Source organism: Solea solea, chromosome 5 (genome assembly GCF_958295425.1).
Source record: "Solea solea chromosome 5, fSolSol10.1, whole genome shotgun sequence".
Classification (NCBI taxonomy): Eukaryota; Metazoa; Chordata; class Actinopteri; order Pleuronectiformes; family Soleidae; genus Solea; species Solea solea.
Window position 1 is genome coordinate 8106521 of NC_081138.1, and position 25058 is coordinate 8131578.

The window sequence follows — 25058 nt, forward strand, 5'->3', positions numbered from 1 at the left end:
ACAGATGCAGTATTTGCTTTAAGAATGCTGGTAGACAAATACAGAGAAGGTCAGAGGGAGCTTTGTAGATCTGGAAAAAGCCTATGACAGGGTGCCGAGAGAGGAACTATGGTACTGTATGAGGAAGTCTGGAGTGGCAGAGAAGTATGTTAGACTGGTGCAGGACATGTATGCCAACTGTGAGACAGCTGTGAGGTGTGCTGTAGGTGTGACAGAGAAGTTCAAGGTGGAGGTGGGACTACATCAGGGTTCGGCTCTGAGTCCCTTCTTGTTTGCAGTGGTGATGGACAGACTGACAGATGAGGTTAGACAGGAATCTCCATGGACTATGATGTTTGCAGATGACGTTGTTATCTGTGGTGAGAGCAGAGACCAGGTGGAGGAAAAGCTCGAGAGGTGGAGATATGCTCTAGAAAGGAGAGGAATGAAGGTTAGTCGCAGCAAGACAGAATATATGTGTGTGAATGAGAGGAACCCAAGTGGAACCATGAGGCTACAGGGAGTGGAGATAAAGAAGGTGGAGGATTTTAAGTATGTAGGGTCAACAGTCCAGAGCAGTGGAGATTGTGGAAAAGAGGTGAAGAAACGTGTTCAAGCTGGTTGGAATGGGTGATAAAAGAGTATCAGCTAGAATGAAAGGAAAGATATACAAGACAGTGGTGAGACCAGTAATGTTGTATGGTCTAGAGACAGTGGCACTGAGGAAAAGATAGGAAGCAGAGCTGGAGGCAGCAGAGATGAAGCTGTTGAGGTTGATTCGCTGTGGCGACCCCTGAAGGGAGCAGCCGAAAGGAAAAGAAGAAGATATGTGTATGTATATATATACACACACATGTTTTAAAAATGTTCTCTATTTTTGAAACCATAATTAACTGTTTTCTTCAACTTTTAATATTTAATTATCTGACATTTTGTCATGATAATTATTTTAATATAGTATAGATAGTACTAACTGCTCTTTTAATGTTTCTTAAGGTTTTTGGCCATATTGCCCAGGCCTAATAACAGATAAATCAGGCTTGCTTGCGCAAAGAGACATTAAATAGCATTTAAATAAATATTTGTTGAAGTTCTCTGGAGTGTTATCCGTCTAAATGGTCACATTTATGAAATAATGTAAGTGTGCTACATCCTGTTTGACAATGTCAACACATGTTGGTGTGATGTTGGTGTGAGTTTTCAGCAGGCATAAGGAGGTGGTTTTTCAAAGGCGCTGAAGGAGGATCCATAGAGGACGGGAGCATTGGGAGTCGACGTGAAGCCTCCTGGTTTCTGGGTTCCTCCCTGAGACTGTGGATGGGTGGAGGTTTGAGGAGGCTGCTGGTTCTCCTCAGATGGGCAGGAGGTGGAGGAGAGGCCTCCGTCAGGGATCAGCTGGGGAGTAGTAGGAGCCTGGTAGTTGCTGTTATGCTGTGGGAGAGGAGGATACACAGAGAGAGATTAGAGATTATTTCCTTCCATTCTTAGGTTTATTTTTTGTCATAATATAATGTTGAATTTTTACTGGTGTTTCTGTAACACCTAATGACAGTTGAACCATAACAAAGAAATCTGTTAATTTGTCAGTACACTCGTTCAACACTTAAACCTACTGCTTTCAACTTAGGTGCAAGTTGGTGGTTTGTTTAAAAACATTATTAGTGTAAAACTGCATAAGGTAATAATGGAAGACATTTTCACTTCATTATGTAATAATCTGCTGCATGTTATTACATATTGCAGGGATTATTACAAAATGCAGCTGGTGCACTTATTTTCAATTAATCAAAATACTGTATATGACTCTCTCTCTCTCTGTATGTATATATATTTATATATATGTGTGTGTATCTATATATATAAGTATATGTGTATATATATATGTATATGTATATATATGTATATATATATATATATATATATATATATATATATATATATATATATATATATATATATATATATATATATACCGTAGTGTTTTGTGTTGGAGTGTTCATCATGGCTACTATTATTATTATTATTATTATTATTATTATTGTTATTATGATTAGTGTTATTGTTATTATTATAATCTTTATTTATCCAGGAATAAAAAAGTAATTGAGATTAAAAACATCCTTTGTGTCCAGACCAAGACAGGGCACAGATATAACCATTCAAGCATACAGCATACACAAACAAAATAAATAAAATATGATACAATATACATAAAAATTATTTATAAACTAGATTATGATATAAAATCACATAATTAGCAAACTATTCAATAAAGTGCATTTAGGCAAAACATCTACAGCCATATGCTTCTGTCTCCAATTAATTTAAAAATATTTTAAAAGTGTCCAACGAGAGCAGATTTTTTAGTTTCAGACGATCCTGTAATTTGTTCCAGGAAGAAAGAGCCGTGTGTTAAAATGCCTTTTTTGACAATAAGAACCTAAGTCCTGTGATCCAAGGCAGTAACTGCCTGCACTGTTCTGATGAATGGGGCTTCTATTAAAGCTCTATATAAATACAGGGCTTTGACCTTGTTTGCATTCTTCCTTCTTCCTACCTGCATGGCCACTGGGTAGTTGGGGTAGGCAGGCAGTGTCTGTCCTGAAGGACAGAAGCCACTGTACGTGAGCATGTGCTGGGTCGGGTTGTACAGGATATGAGGTGGAGGCGCTGGGCTGGAAGGCATCTGAGGAGTCGGCTTTCGCTGCAGGAAGGAAGTTTGGGAAAAGATGGTGAGAGATTAAATCTTCTTTACTGGGGTGGGACATTTTGTGGACTCCGGCTCAACTCACTATGTCCTTGAATGCGCCAAGGATGGCGGCAGTGATGATGCCCAGGAACACGCCGAGAATGTTGAGCACCACTGAGGTCCACATCAGACGGTAGAGGTGGATCACATCCCAGCAGCTGCTGACACCAGTGAACTCATAGTACTGAGTGTGATAGTCTGTCCTGGAGGAGGAAAACAGCATGAGGTCAGTTTATTTTCTTCATTCATTAGTTAGCCCTCACTAGTGAGTATCACACAATATATGTATAGGTGTATATATACATACATATATATGTGTATGTTTTTATGTAACAGGGTCAGTTACTACAGCATATTTGTAAGGTACTGCAATTTATTAAACACCTGATATTTATTTTATTTTGCCTTTTCATGTTATAATTACACAAAATGTATGTTACGTTTTTAGTGTTTATATTTTACCCTGACACGGAAGGTTAAGTTGTCATGTGAACCTTTGTGATTTTCTGCCCCCCGCGTTCACTTTTGGGGTGCCCACCTGGTATTTAAGGGTGTGTCCGGCCCTCACCTCTCCCCTTCTGCTGCTGCATACTGTGGGAGAGGTACGTGATGTGCGCTTGTGTGATTTCTGTATTGTTTAGCATTGTCATTATGCACATATGGAGATTATCATGTTAAATTTGACACGCTGTACATGTTTATTTTATAGAGGGCACGTTTTCCTGTGTTTCACATGCTGATGGGAGTTTCTTTTACTTGCCTTGTGTCAGAAATAAACGGAGACTACCTCCAAAAGATATTCATTGTATGGTGAATTCTTCACAACGCAGTCCATGTTACATATATGTACAAATACATATACATATACATATACACAACGGTTACATATACTGTATGTACAGTATATAGTATGAAAAATGCTGTAAAATGAGCAAATTTACATTTTAATTGTTTCTTTTTATCAATTCACAAAATGCGCAGTGAGCTAAAGGAAGAAAATCTCAAATCTATAGGTTGGTGATTCTGTTCATGCACAATAACAATGAGTGAACTGGGAGGATTTTATACAGTATCTTTAAAAATAATGTCAAAAGCAGATGTCAGCCTGCTGTATACTGTATTTGTGATTCCTTCACGTGTAGACAAAGTCTCACCTCTCACAGTTGTACAGGTAGCAGCAGTAGCAGGTGTTGCTCCTCAGTTTGAGCTTGCATTCTTTGTTGAATGAGCGGCACGTCACCTGCAGATGAGTAGAATGCACTCAGACCTTTAACTGATATAAATGTGTTATTTTGAATCTGATGCAGCAGCCAGCCAATCAGTTTAGACAAAGAAACGTATAAACTGACGGTAAATGTCCGCATGACAGCACGTCAAACCCAGAACATCTTTTTGCTTTTGTTGCATCTGGTAAATCTAAGCAGGAACATCATTTGACCACTAGATGTCGTTACACACTTGTGAAACTGAAGAGCTGAGCACACTTTATAAAGACTACCATGACTGATGACAATGTAAATCATCATGACAAAATCACATTTGGGCATGTTATAATGTTCCTAAATGTTTACTCTCTCAAAAACCAGAGAAAAGGCTGGAAATGACATGAGTTGGTTTCAGCAGCTTTTACTCCAAATAACATGAGTTTTGAATCATTTCACAGGGTTCTGTGGAGTCTTATTATATATGTCATGAATGAGAACCACCTCTGTGTAGTAGCTGTCATAAGCGTAGCCGGATCCACTGGAGTAGAAGTCACACATGTCCTCCTGCAGTGGTCTTATGTCCTGTGTGTTGGAAAAATCAGAGGGATTTGTTAAATGCACTCATCATTCAGCTTATGTGGGATTTAACCACATGTAAAAATAATGCACCATGATTTAAGTACATGCTTTTTAACTTGTGTCTCCATCCTCCTGCTATATCTGTGTCACTGCACATGCTCTCAAACTGCACCTTCCATCTTCTACAACAGGAGGGTCACTGTACCAATCTCAGCTGACATAGGTGGGGTACACCATGGACAGTTTGCCAGTCCATCGCAACCATCTATGGTCAATTTAGAGTGACCAATTTACCTAATCCCCATATTGCATGTTTGTGGACGGTGGGAGGAAGCCAGCAAACATGCAAACTTCATGCAGAAAGGCATGGAGTTTGTTCCAACCGGGGCTTGAACCCAGGTTTTCTTGCTGCAAAGGCAAGAGCACTAACCACTACACCAACCGTGTGGACCTTCTGCACCTTCAAACTCCGAAATCCTCTTGCACTAAACCTCACCAGCATTTATATAGAATGAAAGGTAAAAAAAAGATTTTCATCGTCAGATGCTGAAAGGTGCAATAAATGTGAATTTTACTGTCCAGTGAGCCCAAACAGAATATATCTGCAGAGGCTTGATAGCACTGTTGATCAATATCAGCGACTGTGAGCCGCAGATGCTGAGAGGTCTAACTCTCTCCAGCTAATGGTCTAATGTGTCAAAACATGCACAACATACAGTGAGGAGGCATTTCTGACCTTTTCCATATCAACAAACGCAGATATCTGCACAAATATTATTCCACATAGTTTATACTGGGGATGGCAGTATAGTCTTTTGCCTCATATAAACAACTTAGCTATTACTAAGACACACTTTATGTACTAATGCATTTACCACCTAACTATAAGCAGCCATTTAAAAAACAACAAAAAACAACAACCTGTGTGATAGATATTCTCTTTACATCATGTTGCCTTTGTTTAGTGAAGCATTTATGTCATATGTAGAGTTTTTGTGGATCATCCCTCATGTTATGTATCCAATTCAGTGATTTTGACTAGTATCAGATCAGTAGCGACACTGAGGAGTGTATCAGCTCTGCCCTATTTTATATGGTATAAAAAGTTACAGTGCCCTCCGAAAGTATTGGAACAGTGAGGCCAGTGAGGTCTGTTGTATTAATGATGAAAGCCACAGTTATCATTTCTTAAAATTCTTAAATTTGAATCTAAAATACAGTAGAGGAGAATAAGTGGACCTGGAAGGAAAAATAGAGTAACTTACAAGAAAGTGATGTTACATACAGGTTAAAGTACTGTGAAACAGTACATTTCTTTTCTCAAAGTCAAATATTATATCTACTACACTTTTATATAATAATAATTTCTTACCACACATTACGGATTATGTATTATATGTACAGTATATATGTTTCATTTAATTGCGTTTTTCACTCTAACCTTGTGCCCTTTGCTTTTATTTGTTCTAGGATTGTTTTAGCTTAAAACTGTCTTTGTTTTTTTCAATATTAAATTTGGATTTTTCTTGCACTCTGACTTGTCCTGTATTTTGATCCAACATCACAACCTTGACATAAACAGTATAATAAGAAATGGAATATCAATTACTTTCTGATGGATTCTGACAATACACACCTACAGTATTTAGATCTCTTGTTAATAGGTACCTGAAACAAATGCCTGACCATGTGTACAGGTCATAGTTCTCCAAGTTCCCTTGGTCATATTTAAAATCACATTACATTAAATTACATCACATTCATTTAGAAATGTGTTCATTTATCTTGTGTTGTACTATGTGCAGTGACTGTATGTTATAGCACAGCAATGGTCCCTTTTTTCACTGTTCTTTCTCGTCACTGTGTCTTGTAATTATTTACAAAATACAACATTTGAGAACAAATAGAACTATATTTTGGTACCTTGTTCACATAATTAATTTGACCTGTAAAGCACAGACTATTTTTTAACCAAATACTGTGTCTTTATACATCAAATCAGACATCACGCAGATTATCTGTAAAATTAAATCAACTTTTAAAAAAACTGTATTTCTACTCATCTTTGTTTGTTGCATACTTGCTATGAATTGGTTTTCTGTCATAACACAAGAGTTATTGGTAACTTGTTCACTTTTAATCAGCCGTGTTTACAGCTCTTAAGCTAGCGGCTCAGTGCAGGTCAACACTGCGATGAGTTCTTCTGGTCTTTTACCTGCTCACTGTCTGATAACATCAGCAAAGTGAGCATGTGTTATTAAATGTGTGTGTTTCAGATATTACTCATATTGTGGGGACCTAAATCTGTTTACACAGTCACATTATGGGGACTTTATCACAGTGGCACCATTCAATTTTGATTCAGTATCACTTATTCTAGCTACCTTAAGGGACAAAAAGGTTGGTTGTTAATAAATAATTGTCACACACATACACACATATACTGTATATACATTTACTACCACATGCACTGTTACACCAGTAACTTCTGAGGTCATGGAAACCAGACTATGTGCAATATGTGTGTGTATTTTTGCCACTACACATGAAAGTGCATGCAAAACTTACAATGAATTCTGAGGCGATGATCCCATCTACAATGGAGCAGAGGAAAGACACGATGACTCCGATACTGATGAAGATGATCGCTGCAATGAGCTTCAAGAGAAAAGGCAGAGGATGAAGAGAATGTAGGAAATAAGAAGAAGTTAGCAAAAAAATTCATGAAATGATCAACTTGTGTTTTGTTATTTTATTCAGATTCAGACTTTATTGTGACATTATGGTGACTTGTCTTCCTTACATTCTATGGTTATAGTTTGAATGAGCAAAAAAAGAACAGAACTTTTATCACAGTTCATTTTGATATTGTATAAAAGTAACTTCATTGTTTTTTGTGCACTACATATTCATTTACATCTTTCAGATAGAACTTATATTACATAATATGTTGCAAATTGTATCACATGAAGGTAAAATGCTAATTTTAAGTCAAAGCCCGTGTAAGTATCTCTGCTGGGGTGTGTCCTTCTCTGCAGTGTCAGGACTGCAAAACGATAAAGGAAATGTACGGCTGCTTGTTCTGCCAACACAGAGGTGCTTTGTGGGTAAATTATAGGCAAGAAGGTAAGAGAGGACAGAGGGAAGGCCTTCCGTAACAGCAAGGTCAATCTAATTTGACCAAGTGAAACACAAACGTGGATGCACACACACAGGTTTGCACAGCTATTTTTCTTGGCATACTGCATTGACTTTAAATCATTTGGACAGCCTATCTCCAACCATAACCATAACCAGTCAATGACTACACATAACTCAAAATCTTGGCCCTAAACTTAACCAATTCCTCAGAAATTAGGTTCTGCCTCATTAGGACCAAGTTTTGGTCTCTGCAAAGAATGCTGGTCCTAACAAGGTCAGTGTTTATGACAGAAAAAAAGGTAACAAGAGGTAACACATACAATAACACACACATAAAGAAAAAACAGCTCTATAAATTAAGCCTGAGAAGCTGATCACCGAGCAATGATCACTACAATAACATTTGAACAATGTGCAATACATTATACTTGTTTCTTCTATCGAACTAATGTAAGGCATATCACACACAAACACACACACACACACACACACACAGCAGTGGAGCACATACAGCTGACTGATCACTGATGTCTGACCATAAACTTTATAACTGAACACAGTTTCCTGTCTGTTATACGCGGTGGTGTAGGGGTTAGCACTCTTGCCTTGCAGCGAGAAGACCCGGGTTCGAGCCCCGGTTTAAATTGACCATAGGTGTGAGTGTGATAGTGAATGGTTGTTTGTCTCTATGTCTCTATGTGTGTGGCCCTGGGATGGACTGTATATTGTTTATGAAAATAACATCATGGATGGGGAAGTGGGAATGAAACACAAGAAATAATGTCAAGTAAGAATCAAGTGTTTTTTTCTAAGTAGGTTTTATCTGCCACTGGTCCAGACTCTCCACTTCATTAGTGCTTTAAATGACTCTGATTTTATAGACAGCAAGTGGGAGATGAGGCCAGCAGCAGAGACAATAGTGCCTGACAACTGCATTACTTCACATTAGCAGCAGCTGCCAGCACATAAAACACCTCAACACACTCTGTCGCACAAATGCCCAAACCTCCCCCAATACAACTGAGATAGGAAGGGAAATCAAATACAGTAAAAAACTGAAGACACAGTCATACTCAGGAGTCCAGTCAGTCAGGAAATATTACAAAGACAGAAGTCCATTCATTTCATTATTTTCATTTTATCCTACTTTATACTTTATTTATAGTCTAATGAATTTATGAGAGAAATGATATACTTCCATTTGTATATCGCTATACCAGCTAGTTTTACTGCTTACTTTTCTGCTTGTTCATTCAAAAAAATATGAAATATAATTTTCCAAACATGTTTAAACTGACTGCTCACAAAAACGGGTTACAGATTTATTTAGGAAACATTAAGAAAATAAAACTTTTTCAGTAACCCTTTATTTTACAGCACTAATTACCAGGTATTTACTAAGAAACTAGATGGTAACAAAACATAGTTAATAGGAAAGTTCCAAAATAACTTTATGTAATTACTAAGTTAGTACCTAGTAATAACATGGAAACATACTAGGAAACTAGATGGTAATACAATCTATGTATTAAGAAAGTACCCATACAGTACACCATACAGTACTATGTTATTACTTAGTAAGTACATGAAAAACTACCAAGAAACTAGATACTAGTAATACAATCTATGTACTAAGAAAGTACCCATCGGAAAGCATAGTAAGTACTAAGTTATTACTTAGTAATAGGGGGTGGAGTGGCTCAGTGGTTAAGACCTGTGTGCAAAACACTTCATGGTCGCAAGTTCAACTCCACCCCTTTGGATAAAAGTGTCTGCTAAATGACATATAATGTAATGTAATTACTTAGTAAGCACATTACAACCTTCAAGGAAACTAGATGGTAATACAATCTACGTACAGAGAAAGAACCCATATGGAACGGATGTAAGTACTAAGTTATAACATAGTAAGTACATGATTTGAACAAAAGTTCAAAATGCAGAACGGAGATGAAGCAACTCTCTGGCTCCGCCAACTTTGAACTTTGATGCTAATCATTGTGAAAGTGAGCCAAACCCAGAAGAATCTGCAAAACTCTAACTGTAAGTTGAAATATTGTAATAATATCGGTACAACTGTGTACTTTCTGAGTAATCCTCTGCCAAAATCCTGCATGCATAATATGAAATACTTTTACTGTGTACTTTTTGAGTAATATTAATAATTAATAATAATATATAATAGTGTGTGGATCTTGGACTACTTATGGAAAATAAGCTTTTTATTCCATGTCAAAGTTGGACAAAATTGACTTAATCATGTCCTCTGTAAAGAATTTTGGCAGAGGATTACTCAAAAAGTACACAGTTAAAGTATTTCATATTATTCATGCAGGTAGTCTAGGAAGTACTACGTTCAATAGTGTGTGAATCATTGACTACTTATGGAAAATAAGCTTTTTTATTCCATATCAAAGATGGACAAAATTGACTTAATCATGTCCTCTGTTAAGGATTTTGGCAGAGGATTACTCAAAAAGTACACAGTAAAAGTACTTCATACTATGAATGTATGTCGTCTGGGAAGTACTAAGTTCAATAGTGTGTGAATCATGGACTACTTATGTAAAATAAGCTTTTTATTCCATGTTGAAGTAGGGAGAAATAGACTTAATCTTGTCCTATGTTAAGGATTTTGACAGAGGATTACTCAAAACGTACACAGTAAAAGTATTTCATATTATTCATGCAGGTAGTATGGGAAGTACTAAGTTCTATAGTGTGTGAATCATTGACTACTTACGGAAAATAAGCTTTTTATTCCATATCAAAGATGAACAAAATTGACTAAATCATGTCCTCTGTTAAGGATTTTGGCAGAGGATTACTCAAAAAGTACACAGTAAAAGTACTTCATACTATGAATGTATGTCGTCTGGGAAGTACTAAGTTCAATAGTGTGTGAATCATTGACTACTTATGTAAAATAAGCTTTTTATTCCATGTTGAAGTATGGCGAAATAGACTTAATCTTGTTCTCTGTTAAGGATTTTGACAGAGGATTACTCAAAACGTACACAGTAAAAGTATTTCATATTATTCATGCAGGTAGTATGGGAAGTACTAAGTTCTATAGTGTGTGAATCATTGACTACTTACGGAAAATAAGCTTTTTATTCCATATCAAAGATGAACAAAATTGACTAAATCATGTCCTCTGTTAAGGATTTTGGCAGAGGATTACTCAAAAAGTACACAGTAAAAGTACTTCATACTATGAATGTATGTCGTCTGGGAAGTACTAAGTTCAAAAGTGTGTGAATCATGGACTACTTATGGAAAATAAGCTTTTTATTCCATGTCGAAGTAGGGCGAAATAGACTTAATCTTGTCCTCTGTTAAGGATTTCGACAGAGGATTACTCAAAAAGTACACAGTAAAGGTATTTCATATTATTCATGCAGGTAGTCGGGGAAGTACTAAGTTCTATAGTGTGTGAATCATGGACTACTTATGTAAATTAAGCTTTTTATTCCATGTTGAAGTAGGGCGAAATAGACTTAATCTTGTCCTCTGTTAAGGATTTTGACAGAGGATTACTCAAAAAGTACACAGTAAAAGTACTTCATACTATGCTTGCAGATAGTCTGGGAAGTATTTAGTTCACTACTTTCTAGCTGGATACTACTCAGTCCAGCAGTATGAATCTTGAACTCCTCACAGTCACTCCCAGCTCTTCAGTGCCGTTTCATTACGATTACCGTAAACGTTAGTAGATTCGCGCACTAGAAAAAAACGTGCGGCTGATTTGACCAGGCATACGCGAACCACGGCTGGCTTGACCGCAGTGAACTAGAAAGGCAGACAGAAACGACTGAGGCCCCTATAGAAACAAGCAAACGACTGCAAATTGTTTCTTGAGTCGCGTCAAGACTTGTTTGAAAAAATCCAAGAAATTAAAAAAGGAGGACAGCTACTGCCGATTTCTTACAAGTTCTGTTAAAGTTTTTGTGAGAAAACTGTTCTTTGAAATTATTGTTTTAGTTTGCACGTCCATGTAGGTGGATTGTTTTTTGTTTTCGAGTCTCTTCCCCCTGTATTCACAGGCCAGTGAAGCTTGAATGTCAGTTTATTAGGTAAAATTAAATTAAATGTATTTGGTATTCAGTTACATAAAAAGAACATCTGTGAACAAGGGGTGATTTAATAAAGAAGTGTAAATGTTAAAGAAGACTGATGGTTTAATAAATCCAACCATTTTAAGGTTGCCATTTCTAAGGTATATACATGTACGTATTGTGGTGTTTATTGGTAAGTATCATATATATGTGGGGTAATAACTTAGTACTCATTTATTAACATTTAATAAATTAAACATTTATTTGGGTACCTTCCTAAAGAGGATATTTTTACCATAGCTTCCTAGTATGTCTCCATGTACCTAATAGGTAATAGCTTTGAACTTCCTATCCTATTAATATGGGTACTTTACTTATACATCCACCTAAAGGTTGTATACTTGGTAAGAAAGTATTTATAGGGAAATATGCACTGCTTTATTTTACAGTCCTAGTACACAAAAAGTGATATTATAGTACCGGAAAAAAACATGGCACTTAGACAGTTCATTAAGCACCCATGACACATCATCAAGCCGGAACAGAATACTTCCGGATTGGCAGTAAATGCTATTTAAAGGTGAGTAACTGGAACTCAACAATGTATTGTAGATACTTACTAGGTAATAACTTAGTACTAACTGTCCTTTACTATGATACTTTCTTAAAATGTGTATTGTATTACCATTTCATTTCCTAGTACGTTTCCATGTACTTACTTGGTAATAACTTTGTACTGTAATCTTTCTTTCTGGTACTTTGTTAATATGTATATTGAAATACAATCTACTTTTCTAGTATGTTTCCATGTACTTAGTATGTTATAACTTAGTACTTACTTTCCGTATGGGTACTTTCTTAGTAAATAAATTGTATTACATCTAGTTTCTTGGTAGTTTTTCATGTACTTACTAACTACATCTTGTTACCATCTAGTTTCGTAGTAAATACCAGGTAATTATTGGACAAATAAAATAAAGGGTTACCTCCCACAGTTTTAACATCTCACCATCCCCAAATAAACCCCAGGACCAATATATGTATTTTGGAAACCCAAGCAAATCCAGTTGGCTATTTTATAAACAAATCCTAAAGATACTAAGAGCTAGATCAGGGGTGACCAGAGGACCACACTGACATAAATTAAGCAACCGAAGGGCCTCAAATACATGTTTTTAAAGAAATAATAATCATTAAGCCCATCTTTATATGCAACATGCAGGACACAGTTAGCTTTGATATGTCACCTCATGTATACATTTCCTTTCCTTTGGCTATTTCAAAATAAAAGTCTGGCAGTGTTGCACTAGTTAAATGCTTAAACTGAAATATGAGGTCTGTATTTACAGTCTCTTTGTATAGTTCTCTCCAGAGCTCTAATCTAAGCACAAACAGAGACACTAGGTGCAATGGGGTTGTATTTTTTTGTCTGAATTATGTGTGTTTTGGGCATAAATGATCTTAAGTTAGCTGTTAGCTTCTCTACACTGGCTCCCTGTACAGTTTAAAATTAAATTTAAAATCCTCCTCCTCACGTCCAAAGCATGCCCCTTTATACCTGGAAGACCTAGTCTTACCTTATCACCCTAACAGATCTCTTAGGTCCCAAAATACAGGCTTACTTGTGGTTCCCAGTGTCTGTAAGAGCAGAATGGGAGACAGAGCCTTCAGTTACCAGGCTCCTCTCCTGTAGAGCTCCCAATGACTCGCTCTGTATTTAAAGTTAGACTTAAAACTTTCCTTTTTGATAAAGCTTGTAATTAGAGCTGGCTCAGGGAAACCTGGACCATCTTTTAGTTATGCTGCCATAGACCTAGAATGCTGGGGGAATTTGCTGTGGTGCATGCACACTCAGGGTATGAATATGACTTTCTATATGTCATTAACCTTGTTCTTTCTCTCCCAACTTTGTGTCTTTCCTTCCTTTCCTCTCGCTCTCTGTATGTCCTCGTCTTGCAGGTTGCAGGATCCAGATCCAGTATCAAAGCTATTATTATCATACATATCATCACCAGTATTATTATTATTATTGTTTATAATTAAAAGTCGATATCAGTATAATTTTTTATCAGCAGTCTGTTATTATATAACTGTATAATAATTAATATATTTTACATTGTAGTTCTATAAACATGTCATCACTGACTCAGAACTGTACTGTATAAACTTGTCACTTCATACAGTTGTTGTGTATCTGCTCATGGTCTCTCTCTCTCACTTCTGTCTCTACCTCATCACCCTCTTGTCCTTTCTGTCCCACATTTCTGTCCCCCACCTCTCCTCTGTCCCCCATTTTTCATTTCACCCCAACCGGTCGAGGCAGATGGTGTCATGTCCCGTTCTGCCCTATAAGTTATGTTATTTGTTTTTCTATTCATTCATTGGTTCCTGTTTTATTTTGGTACTCATGTCTTGTCTCATTTCAGATCCACTTCCTGTCAAGTTTCCCTCCTGTGTGATTACTGGCCCCGCCCTAATGTGTTGCACCTGTTTCTCATGGACACAGTTTATTTAGTGTCTGCCTTCCCCTCCTTCAGAGCCAGATTGTCTTTGCCCTCGTGTGAGATTTTTGGAAGGGTTTTCACTGTCAACAACGAACATTACTATAAAGCTCCGTTAAGGTATGGGGAGCTCCTTTATAATGATATATAGTTGCTTTACAAGGATAGTTCAGGTCATTTGAATTGTGGTTGTATAATGACACATGACTAGATAGCCATCATTATGAGAAAACTACAACCAGCATGTTAGTTGACATGTTTTCCATAACTCTGCATGCATCATCCAGACCATTAGTCTGATTGTTTGTACATCTAATTCTGTCTATCCAGTTTCTGTTGATCACTTGAAAGTGAGATGCACCCTTTCCAGACTGCAATCTGGGCTACTACTGCCCTAGAGTCCATCCAATCTTCAATTTAGCTTATGCTGCTCGACTGCTGCCTCATTTGATAAGTTTGTTTCTTCAGTAAACCCAATTGAAAGATTTCAAACAGCAAAGTCATAAATTGAGGCATTTGAACTTACTGATGGAGGCATCGTGGATCAACAAATCATGTGTGCCGTGATGCAAAGCAATTGATTTGTTATATGGTATTTTTTGGTTCTACTTTGTCAAAACATAATTACATTTTTCTGTAAGGCACATCTAGCATTATTATACTTGACCTAATTTCACTTGACTTTGGTGTGAAAGAGTGAACAGTTTACAAAGAGACCCAAACTTGTTTCAAGTCAAAAAAGTCTAACGGTGACATAAAGCACAACATATAATTAAAACTTCATAGACTTATCTGGTTAAGATTGTATTCAGTGGGTAATTTGCTAAGAGGTTAAAATCTATTTTAGCCATGTTTTAAATGAAGACCATGCATGCCTATCTTTTGCTGGTTCTCAGTGCAGTGGGCCAGCAGGAGCATACACATCTCAGACAGTGCTGACTGAAAACAGAACTATTCCTTATAAGGCTTCAACTTAAGTCAAGCAAATTCAGTCACCTACAGCTAACTACAGATGATGCCAATCTTTTCAGGATACAAACGCAAATGAAAAAGAAATATAATAAAAGGTTTAGACAAATAAAGAACACATCAGCCTTTACAGCCTTTGCAAAGATACCTCACAAGTCGCTGAGCGGTGCATGGTCAGCTCCTGGTTAGTGGTCCAGTGAGCAATCATGACAGCTAGACGGATGAATAATAAGAACTGATCATCTCATGTCCTGTTGGGTAAAATATGGGCTTTCAAAGGTTCACTGTTCTGCTCTCTGAGCTGCAAGGTGAAGTAAAGGACAACGGTCTGTGTGACATAGAGATAGCAACTTCACAGTGGAGGCTGCTGGAGCAAAAAGCTGGAATTAAAAAAGAGTCATAAAGAAAAGAGTGAATCAGGGCAGAGAAGCCTGAGAAGAGGGAGGAGAGAGGGTGATTTTCCACCTGATTGGTTTTCCCATTGTTTTTTTTAAACAATTAAAAGCTCAGTGTATGTGTATTTTTCATTGAGCTGCTCTACATTTATTATGCCATGACATAAACGTTTATGTTGAATAATCCAGGTGGTCATGACATGCAAATCTACAAATTAAACCTCTCCCAGAAAATGTTTAAATATATAATATGTGACATATAAATAAATACATATTAATGTTATATATTTAGGTAAGTATTGTACTTACAATAGCCCAAATGTTTCCAACACTTTTTAAATCTTAAGAGTAAGTCAGTGCCATTCTGTTGCAATGATGTTGCCCACTCCAACTTAAAAGTATATTCTATCCTGTATTATGTTTTCTCCACTTAAGAGTCAAACAGCTTTTCTCTTTGGCAGCAGGAAATCAGCTTGCCACTTCTCTCATCATCTGTTGTTCCACCACTATCAAACCATCCATCTATACTTCACAAGGTAAGAAGACAAAGGTGCTTTGAGTTTGAGGGAGCAGTAGAAGCTTCAGAACTCTCAAATGTCCATGGCATTGTGGTCCATGCTTGGTTGTTATTTTATGAGTGACCTGGCTCTGCCAGCTGGAGCTCATGTTACAGCACTGAGTCTCAGACACAGAAGGGAAGAGAACACCTATGTCAGAGCCAAAGGACAGGACACGCAAGCAGTGGAGGTGTGGCAACAGTCACACCATTAAAGTTTAAAACACAAAGAACTGAGGGTCATGCCAGAGAAGAGGACAGATGCAGTTACAGCTAAATGTTCATCGACCAAGCAAAACTGTACAAATGCCCAGGAGCCCTAAAAGCCCCAGGTATTGTACCAAAAAAGTAGTAAAATATCAATGCTGTCAGGTCCTGCACCCTCCAGCTTAAGGTTCTGGCCTTTAAGAGGAATGAGTTCCAAGTATATACTGAACTCCTCAAAGTAATCTATGTTGCTTTACCCACCCAGCATTTTCATTACAAGTAAAATAACTATAATTATTTTCTTTCGTAATTGGAAATAAAATCATAGAGTCAAGGTTGAAATGGTTTGGTCATGTGCAGAGGAGGGATAGTGATTATATTGGACAAAGGATGTTGAAGATGGAGCTGACAGGCAGAAGGAAAAGAGGAAGACCACAGAGAAGGTTCATGGATATTGTGAAAGAGGATATGAGGATAGTTGATGTGACAGAAGAGGACACAAAGAGATGACAAGATGATGGCAGATGATTCACTGTGGCAAGGCCCTTAGGGAAGAAGCCAAAACAAGAAGTCTGTGAAGGTTTTCAATCATCCAGATCATTGCACCTTAAGGAGTTAGCTGGACGCATCTTGCTTGACTTAAACTGAAGATATTTCACCTCTTATCCAAGAGGCATCCAGGTATTTAGCGTCTGTAGAACTCAGGACAGTATTGTAGGAGGCTGATTGGTGTTTTAGACCAGAGGTCCCCAGAGTCTAAAAGATCTTTTAGTTTGGAAAAAAGGCTTGTCTATGTCACGTGATATGGTATGTCAAAAATTTAGCTTACAAGCTAGCAAAAACGATTGTCTTTGGAGAGCTTCTTTGGAAAGGGAAAAGGCCCAAGGAGGAGACAGAAGAAGAAGAGCCTCCAACTTCAAAGAAAAAGTTGCATTAAATAGGCAATTTCAGGATTCCTAGTTAAAATACAGGTTTATCACTACAGGTGATTCTCACGCACCAAGACCTAGACCACCTCTTCTGTTGGCTGATGGTTTCTCCAGGTTCATATACTGTATATGTGGATTCTTTCAAACCTCTTGCAGTCCAACTGTCATCCTCAGCCCGAATGCAAACATTCTCATCAAAAGAGCGTCCTTTGTCCACCAGATGTAGGTAGACTGAGTCGAAGGAGCTACTATTCTCCCCCTCCTCCCCTTGACAGTCTAGTAAAGCACAGGTTACAAACTGCTGACATTTTGACACAGCCGCTTATTGCTGCTGCTCAGCTCACTTGAAGATACTTAAAGTGGTATTGTGAGAGATTCCAGCCCCTGTGTTCTCATCTTGAACCAGGTGTCGTCCAGTATGGGAGATTAATTAAAGTGATTGATAATTATTTTGGCTCTCCAGTAATGGTTCACTGTAACAAATTGAATGCACTGTTATTCATGAATAGAGTTTAATACTGTAAATGTAGATGTAGTTGTGGAATACAATTTTAACAGCAACCTACTGCAACAATGATGGTATATCTGTATCAGAATCAGTCAAGTCTGATAATGAGTCTGTCCACTACTCATCTGAGGAGAAATCCTGATCTTTCAAGCCACAAAACACAATGCTGAAATTAGCTTTCAATTCGGCACTTAAGGTGAAAGTTAAGGGAAAATGAACTTAATGTGCAGTGTGACTGTTTGTCCACTGATTGTCTGTTTTTTGTGACACTTCTTGATGTGAAAAACGTTTTAGACATTTTAGGTAAGACATTAACTTTGCCTGACACCCACTATTGTATTTGTGAAACTTTTATTTTATTTGTGAAAATGCTAAAGGGGAGATTTCCCCGTTTTTATACCTAGACCTTAGGTATAAGGTCCTGATCAAAAACAACTGTACCTAGCCTTCTCAAATCTGGCCTAGATTATCCTACAGACCCTGAGGACTCATAAAAACACAGTCTCTGATTTGTGAAACCTTAAACCAGTTAATCAGTTAATGACTAACCCTAACCTAACCACAATTCAAATCTTAGCTCTAAACTTAACCAGTTCCTCAGAAATGAGGTTCTGCCTAATTAGGACCAGGTTTTGGTCTTCATGAGGACTACTGGTGCTGACAAAGTCAGTGTTTATGATGAAGAAGATGTAACAAAACACACACACACACCCGCACATGTGTGCTCATCTTTCCACATGTGTGAACAGCACGAAAAAGGTGAGCAGACACATGACACCCTGAACACCACATGGAAAATTAACTAGACACACTGACATGTTACTTCTCAGTAAGTAGTTAGCTTTTATTATTGTGACTTCACAGATATGCCATATTTTACCATGACTTTACAATATTTTCCTTCATGAATACTGTAGTTTACTGTTACTTCGCAGTAGTTATGTCATACAGTATATAACATAAATATATTACATAATTTAACAGTTATTTTTATTCTAACTCTAAATTTCCACCATTTATTACTGTGATTTAGCTGTTTGTTTTACTGTATGAATACTGTGTTTTATTGCAACTTCACAGTAATTATGTCACACAGAATGTAACTGTGATCTAGCAATATCGTCCAGTAAAAATATGGTTTTCTTACTGTGCATTCAGTTATGCCATATTACTATGATTTAGCATTTCTCTGTTGAAATACTTAATTTAATTGTTAGAAATAACACTGATGAGTTTCCTCTTATACCCTCACCTACACAAAAATACAGTATTATAAAGTCAAATATCACAGCTAAAGGCTGTATGAAACCCCTGTGGAATTTTGGAAATAATTTGGATTGTAGGACCGTAGCCATACAGGATGGAAATTCAGGATTTTTTTTTCTAACAGTTGTTAACCTTGCAAGACAGAGGACAGATTGTGATATGTCAGACAACTTCAAGCAATGTTAGATGTGTATAATCAAATGTTTCAGTGTGCATGCTAGTTCACTGTCACACTGTTGTGCTTTTCCTGCTAAAACGTGTCAAATGGCAACTGTTGCAAAACCGTAGCCATAATTAGGACAAATCCAGAGGTAACAAATGTGGACTGGCAGTCATCTGAAGTTTCGTGTCAGTGGTGTCTTCTTCAGGGAACTTAACACAGTTAGTCTCATGCTGGGTTTGATAAACTGAGAACTTGATAGCAGCCATACTGCTTAAATTACACAGAAGTTTCAGTTTCTCACTGGCACTTACGTTGCATTTGCATTTGTTATCCTAAACTAGTGGAGGGTTTGGGTCATCAGTTTTAAAGACTGATCAATGACCTTTTCAGAATGGTCGTCTTGTTATTCCTCTAAGTGTATCTACTCTAGAGACACAAATATGATTATATCTTAAGCCTTGTGTTGTACAGAGATTGGTATTTGTGTACCTCTGTCAGCAACTGGCCAATACTAATGTCGTTCCCTCATCCTGTCACTAAAATCAAGAGCCAATCACATTCACTTCCCTCAGCCACCAAGAACACATTACACTTCCATCATAAATGGATTTGCTCCTTGCTCATAGCAGAGCAATAGCTATTTTAAAGTCTGTAACATAATCCTATAATTTATGACGTATATATGTCCTGTTTTCCAGGAACACTAACTTGTTTTAGAATTGAATGTTAATAAAGCTTAAAAATAATAGTCACCTTGAGAGAAAACAGAGGTATATAGTTTTAAACAAACAATTGTATAAACACTTATATATATATATATATATATATATATATATATATATATATATATATTTATATTTGTATATAATATATATGTATATATATGTACAGTATATATGTATATGTGTCAGCCATATCACCTTTAAAACATTTTCCATTCACTCTCACACTCTCAGTCAATTTAGAGTGCCCAATTTACCTATAATCCCCGTATTATATAGTTCCTTGTATCTGAAAGTCAGCCCTGGGATGAAATCCTGCCTTTCTTTTAAATCAAAAAAGAGACTGGTTGCTGCCACTTTTACGTATGTTCTGGACTACAGATTGTACTACTATTGTATATATGCAAGCCTTGTCTCAAAGCTTACATGCTCTTGACAGTCTGTCATGGAGCTCTGAGGTTCATCACTGTACACTGCATCGGTATGATGGTCCTCCTTATCAATACGTAGACTCAGACACCTGCATATTCTCATTTACAAGGCAATCTTAGGTTTACATCCTTCTAACCTTTTTTCCTACATGAACCGAAATAATACTGGGACTTACAGTCTTCAGTCTCGGGATTTGTTCTTGCTTTCTGTCCCAAAAGTCAAAACTGAACTGGGAAAGAAAGCGTTTCGGTTTGCTGCTCCCTCTGCCTGGAACATGTTACAGAAAACTTTGAAACAAAATGAGTTGGTCTCATTGAACACTTTTAAGGGCAAATTGGATGACCTGGAGGCAGAAACATCTGGCTGTAGATGTTTTGCCTGAGGCTTTTATTATTGTAGCTGACCTTGAAATGTTTGCAGTTTTGGATGCTAAGGGATTTTAATGTTTGTGTCCACCTTGTGTTTGTGTGTATGTATGATTATGCTGCTGCCTGTCTTGGCCAGGACACTGTTGTAAAAGAGTGAGTCTTTTCCTGGTTAAATTAAGGTAAAATAAATAATAAAATAAAATATTGCATGTTTTTGGACTGTGAGAGGAAATTGGAGAACCCAGAGAAACTGTTGCACACACGGGGAGAACATGCAAACTCCATGCAGAAAGGCCTTTGTTCCGATAAGTTCTCGAACCTGTGTGTTCTTGCTAACCACTACACCAACCATGTGGCCACTTCTAAAACATGTTATTATCAAATACTATACTACTATTTCTCTAAATCAAATGAGGACACAGATGCTGTATTTTAACTTGTGCTGCTTTTGTAGCCTTTAGAGGAAATTCAGAACCCGTTTTTATGCACAGGGCCAGAGCCAGTGAGTGTTAAAACACACAGGGGAAAAATGAACAGACAATCAGAGAAAGGCAGGGAAAGAACATTTATATAGCATTTTCTGACAGTTAATGTGAAGAGACTCCAATATTATATTGAACCTTTTTTTTAAGTCATATTGAACTACAAATCTTTGGACGTCAAAACCATTTTTTATTTATATTTATATTCATTAGATTTTGTCATTTTAATTTGAGATGCTCATTCCTAAATGTGCATCTATATGAAGTAGTAGACATTAAATCAAAATTTAACCAAAGTGCAATGACAGCAGACTTATTAAAAGCATCTGTCCAAAGATGGTTTGGACAGAGACTAACTTTCCACCACATTTTTTTATGAGATAATCTCACTGCAACATCTTGTTCTGCAGTAATTTAATGTACATTACCTTTATTCATCAAGACTACGAAAGTGCTATATAAATACAGACCATTTACATTTACCATATTGCTGTCATAGGCAATTACATTTATATCAGTGTTGCTACATTAGCCCTATAATTAGGCCCGTTATTAATATAATGATTACTTTTCTCTCATAAACAACAACTGTTGGTCCAGTCTCTCTCTCCCTCTCTCCCTTCCTCTCTACGTTTCCACTTGTGCTTCTTTATCTACAGGGATTTGTTTATTCATCTACCTGCAGTGATTAGACAAGTTTCATCCCATAAAAGCTGCCATGTCAAACATTACTGTATGTGCCAACAACACAAACAGTTCCTGAGGTTGGATAATGTGGGGTGTCGGTGAAATGAGCACATTAAATCATGATTACAAAATGACTTTAAAAGTATGTTATAGACTCACCATGGGTTTGCGGTTTTCCACCAGGTGGATGCCAACAATGCCCAGGAAAGCTCCAAAACTCAGCTAGAGATACAGAGAGCAGAAATAGAAGGCTTTAGATCAGAAGTTTAAGTAGTGAGTGTTTAAAACGTTCTTTTTCTATTATTCGGGCAAAGAGACATAAAGGGTGAGACGGGAGATGCCTCACAGCGATGCCAGGGAAATATCCAGCTACGGGCACATTGTCAGTGCGAGTCGAGGAGATGATTCCCACAGTGAGCACCAGCACAGACAGAAACAGCAGAGATATGGACAACCACAGAGCAGTTGTCCTCCGACGCTGGTACTGATCTGAGGACAAACATGAGGGAGATAGATGAGAGAAGGAACACGTAAGTAAACCCGTTCTGTCTCATTCTGAGCTATGACATCTAAATCTCCATTTCTAACCTGCTTTTTGCTGAGGTTCAATGGAGTATTAGGGCCATACTGAAGAAAACATTTTTTAGAGTACAGTCGTAATATTATGAGAAAAAAAATCTTAATATCCTTTTTAAGCAAAATCTTAGGTGATCAGCTGCAACATGCAACAAAATGAGGAACATAGAGCATCTTGTAGGGCTGTATTTTGGTTTGGACTTTATAAATACAACAGCAATACATTAGCATCGGAATAAAGGTTTGCTGCTGGTAAAATCTGTGTGCTATTCAAAGAGGTTTTTACAGTTCCTCAAGAAACTATTTGATTAATAAATAACATGTCGGTTCCAGAAGGAGTAGAACTTTGGCATGCACTGCAACTCTGATGTCATCAGTACAACAACACAGGGCCCAACACTTGATGAACTGAAGCATTGCATTGCAGTTAATGGCGACATAGACAGATTCAGCTGTCACATCATGTGGATGTAGACATACACCAACAAAAAAGTGAAAAAAGTAATAATATTATGACCTTTTTTCTCATAATATTCCAACTTTACTCTCTAAAGATTCTTATAATATTACAACTTTATTCTCCGAAGCTCAAATATTTATTATTTTCTTTAGTATGGCCCTAATTCTCCATCGTCAAGCTGCACAGAGTGAAATATTTTTACTGACCTCATCTTTCATCTTTGACTTTTGTCTGATAAACAATTGAAAATGTATTCACATGGATTACCATTAATCCAAAAAACAAAATTTCAGGACTGAGGAGTGCTACTTTTAATGTGATAGATCTCAAGTTGTCTAAGGTACCATTAATGCAATTATCTAGCATGACATGTAGTCAGGGATTCCACCTTAGTCCTCAATAATAGACGTTTCTGGAAAGGTTTGCAGTAATTGCAACATTTTGCTCATAATCCAAATGTCTGAAGAAAAGGTAACATAGGTGGTTCCTCCCTGCTGCTGTTAGACTGTACAACCACCTCTATACTCTCAGTACAACAAATACACTATCATTTATGTTAATACACTTAATTATGCAATATCTTATACATATAATCCTTTACACCGTACATACTGTTTATGTCCATGTTTACACACATATTGCATGTATTATTCAGATTATTTTCTATATTTCTCATATTTCCTAGTATTTATAAAGCATTTTTACTTTATAGCTTTTATAGCTTTACTATTCTTTACCACTTTAACACTATGAATTCCCCATGTTATATTATTGCATAACAGGGTGACTGTATTGAACATCATTCATCATTAATGCATTCAGTGACACCTGAGCTTTTCCTACCATGACAGGTCAAAAGGTCTGCTGTGAAAAAACAACCTGTTAAACTAAACTAGAAAAAGAATTACCACTGGTAAGGTGTTATAAACTTTTATTTCATTTTATTATGACTTAATAAAACATTTACTAGTAAGTAATATTGTCAGATGTTAGCAATTCATTGTAAATAATTGCAGTATTGTCAGGTTGTAGAAATGCATCATTTCATCTATTTTGATTCAACAGGAAGCTTTAATAATTTCATAATAAAGGTATATAATAGACATGTTATACATTATAATAGTGAAAAAGTGCCAGGCTACAAAACAATTCAACATTATCATTATGAGTATTTAGCAGAGCCTCGTTCAAACTGTAGCCTACCTGCTGGATCCATTATTTCTGTTGTTGCTGCCGCTGGAGTTGTCTGTTGGCTCTCAGGCTGCTGCATGTCCACTCACTGGGTGATACGTTCGAAAATAAGTTATAATAATCAAAATAAAATATAATACTAATGAATGATTAAAAAAATCGAGCAGGCAGCTGAAGCGACGCTTTAAGTATTTTCTTGTCTTATTGATTTAAAACAAAAGTCTTCATCCTCCACGAAGAAAAGTCACAGTTTAATTATAAGTCAAACATATAGTAGATCAATAAATTATTTTACATCAGTTTTAGCACAGACGAGTTTGAGCTCACACAGGTGCAACTTCGTCTGCCTCATCATCCTCAGAGCGAGAGAGAGAGAGCGCGAGTGAGAGAGAGAGCGAGAGAGAGAGAGAGAGAGAGAGCGAGAGAGAGAGAGAGAGAGAGAGAGAAAGCGAGCCTTACATAAGTTAAAGACTGTTTTAAATGTGTTCACTAAAAGAGGCTTCTTATTATTTTATTAAATACACAGCTATACATACGTACTGTATATATGAAACAAGCTGCAGATGATGGGTTCGTGTTAGTTGACGTAGAGCAGAAATGTGTTTACGGCGCCCTCTATTCATGGTTGTATTATAAGAACTGGATAGAGCACCGCCCCTTTTGGCTCCGTGCATTACGACGAAGCTGGTCGCCCAGCGCGCACGTATGGATATGTATAGAAGCCCATTTCCGCCAGAAAAAAAGAGGTACAACTTAGCCTTCATAATAAAATAAAAGTAAGTCGAAATTATGAGATAAAAAAGCCATAATTACGAGATAAAAGTCATTATTGTGAGACACAAAGTCATAATTATGAGCTAAAAGGTCATAAATATGGGATAAAAAAAGTCGAAATTATGAAACAAAAAGTCGAAACTATTAGATAAAAAGTCATA

At 36.9% G+C, this 25058-nt stretch overlaps 1 protein-coding gene across 1 annotated transcript; it reads right to left on the minus strand.

Annotated features, from left to right (window-relative positions):
- Positions 1 to 958: 958 nt before the first annotated feature.
- LOC131459498 (transmembrane protein 255B) lies at positions 959 to 24459 on the minus strand. The gene is made up of 9 exons (XM_058629401.1): positions 24136 to 24459; positions 22243 to 22385; positions 22056 to 22118; positions 7081 to 7170; positions 4435 to 4515; positions 3883 to 3968; positions 2772 to 2931; positions 2537 to 2683; positions 959 to 1410 (listed from the first exon to the last, which is right to left on the minus strand). Exons 1-9 carry the CDS (start codon positions 24200 to 24202, stop codon positions 1180 to 1182), a joined length of 1068 nt encoding a protein of 355 aa, XP_058485384.1. The 5' UTR covers positions 24203 to 24459; the 3' UTR covers positions 959 to 1179.
- Positions 24460 to 25058: the final 599 nt, after the last annotated feature.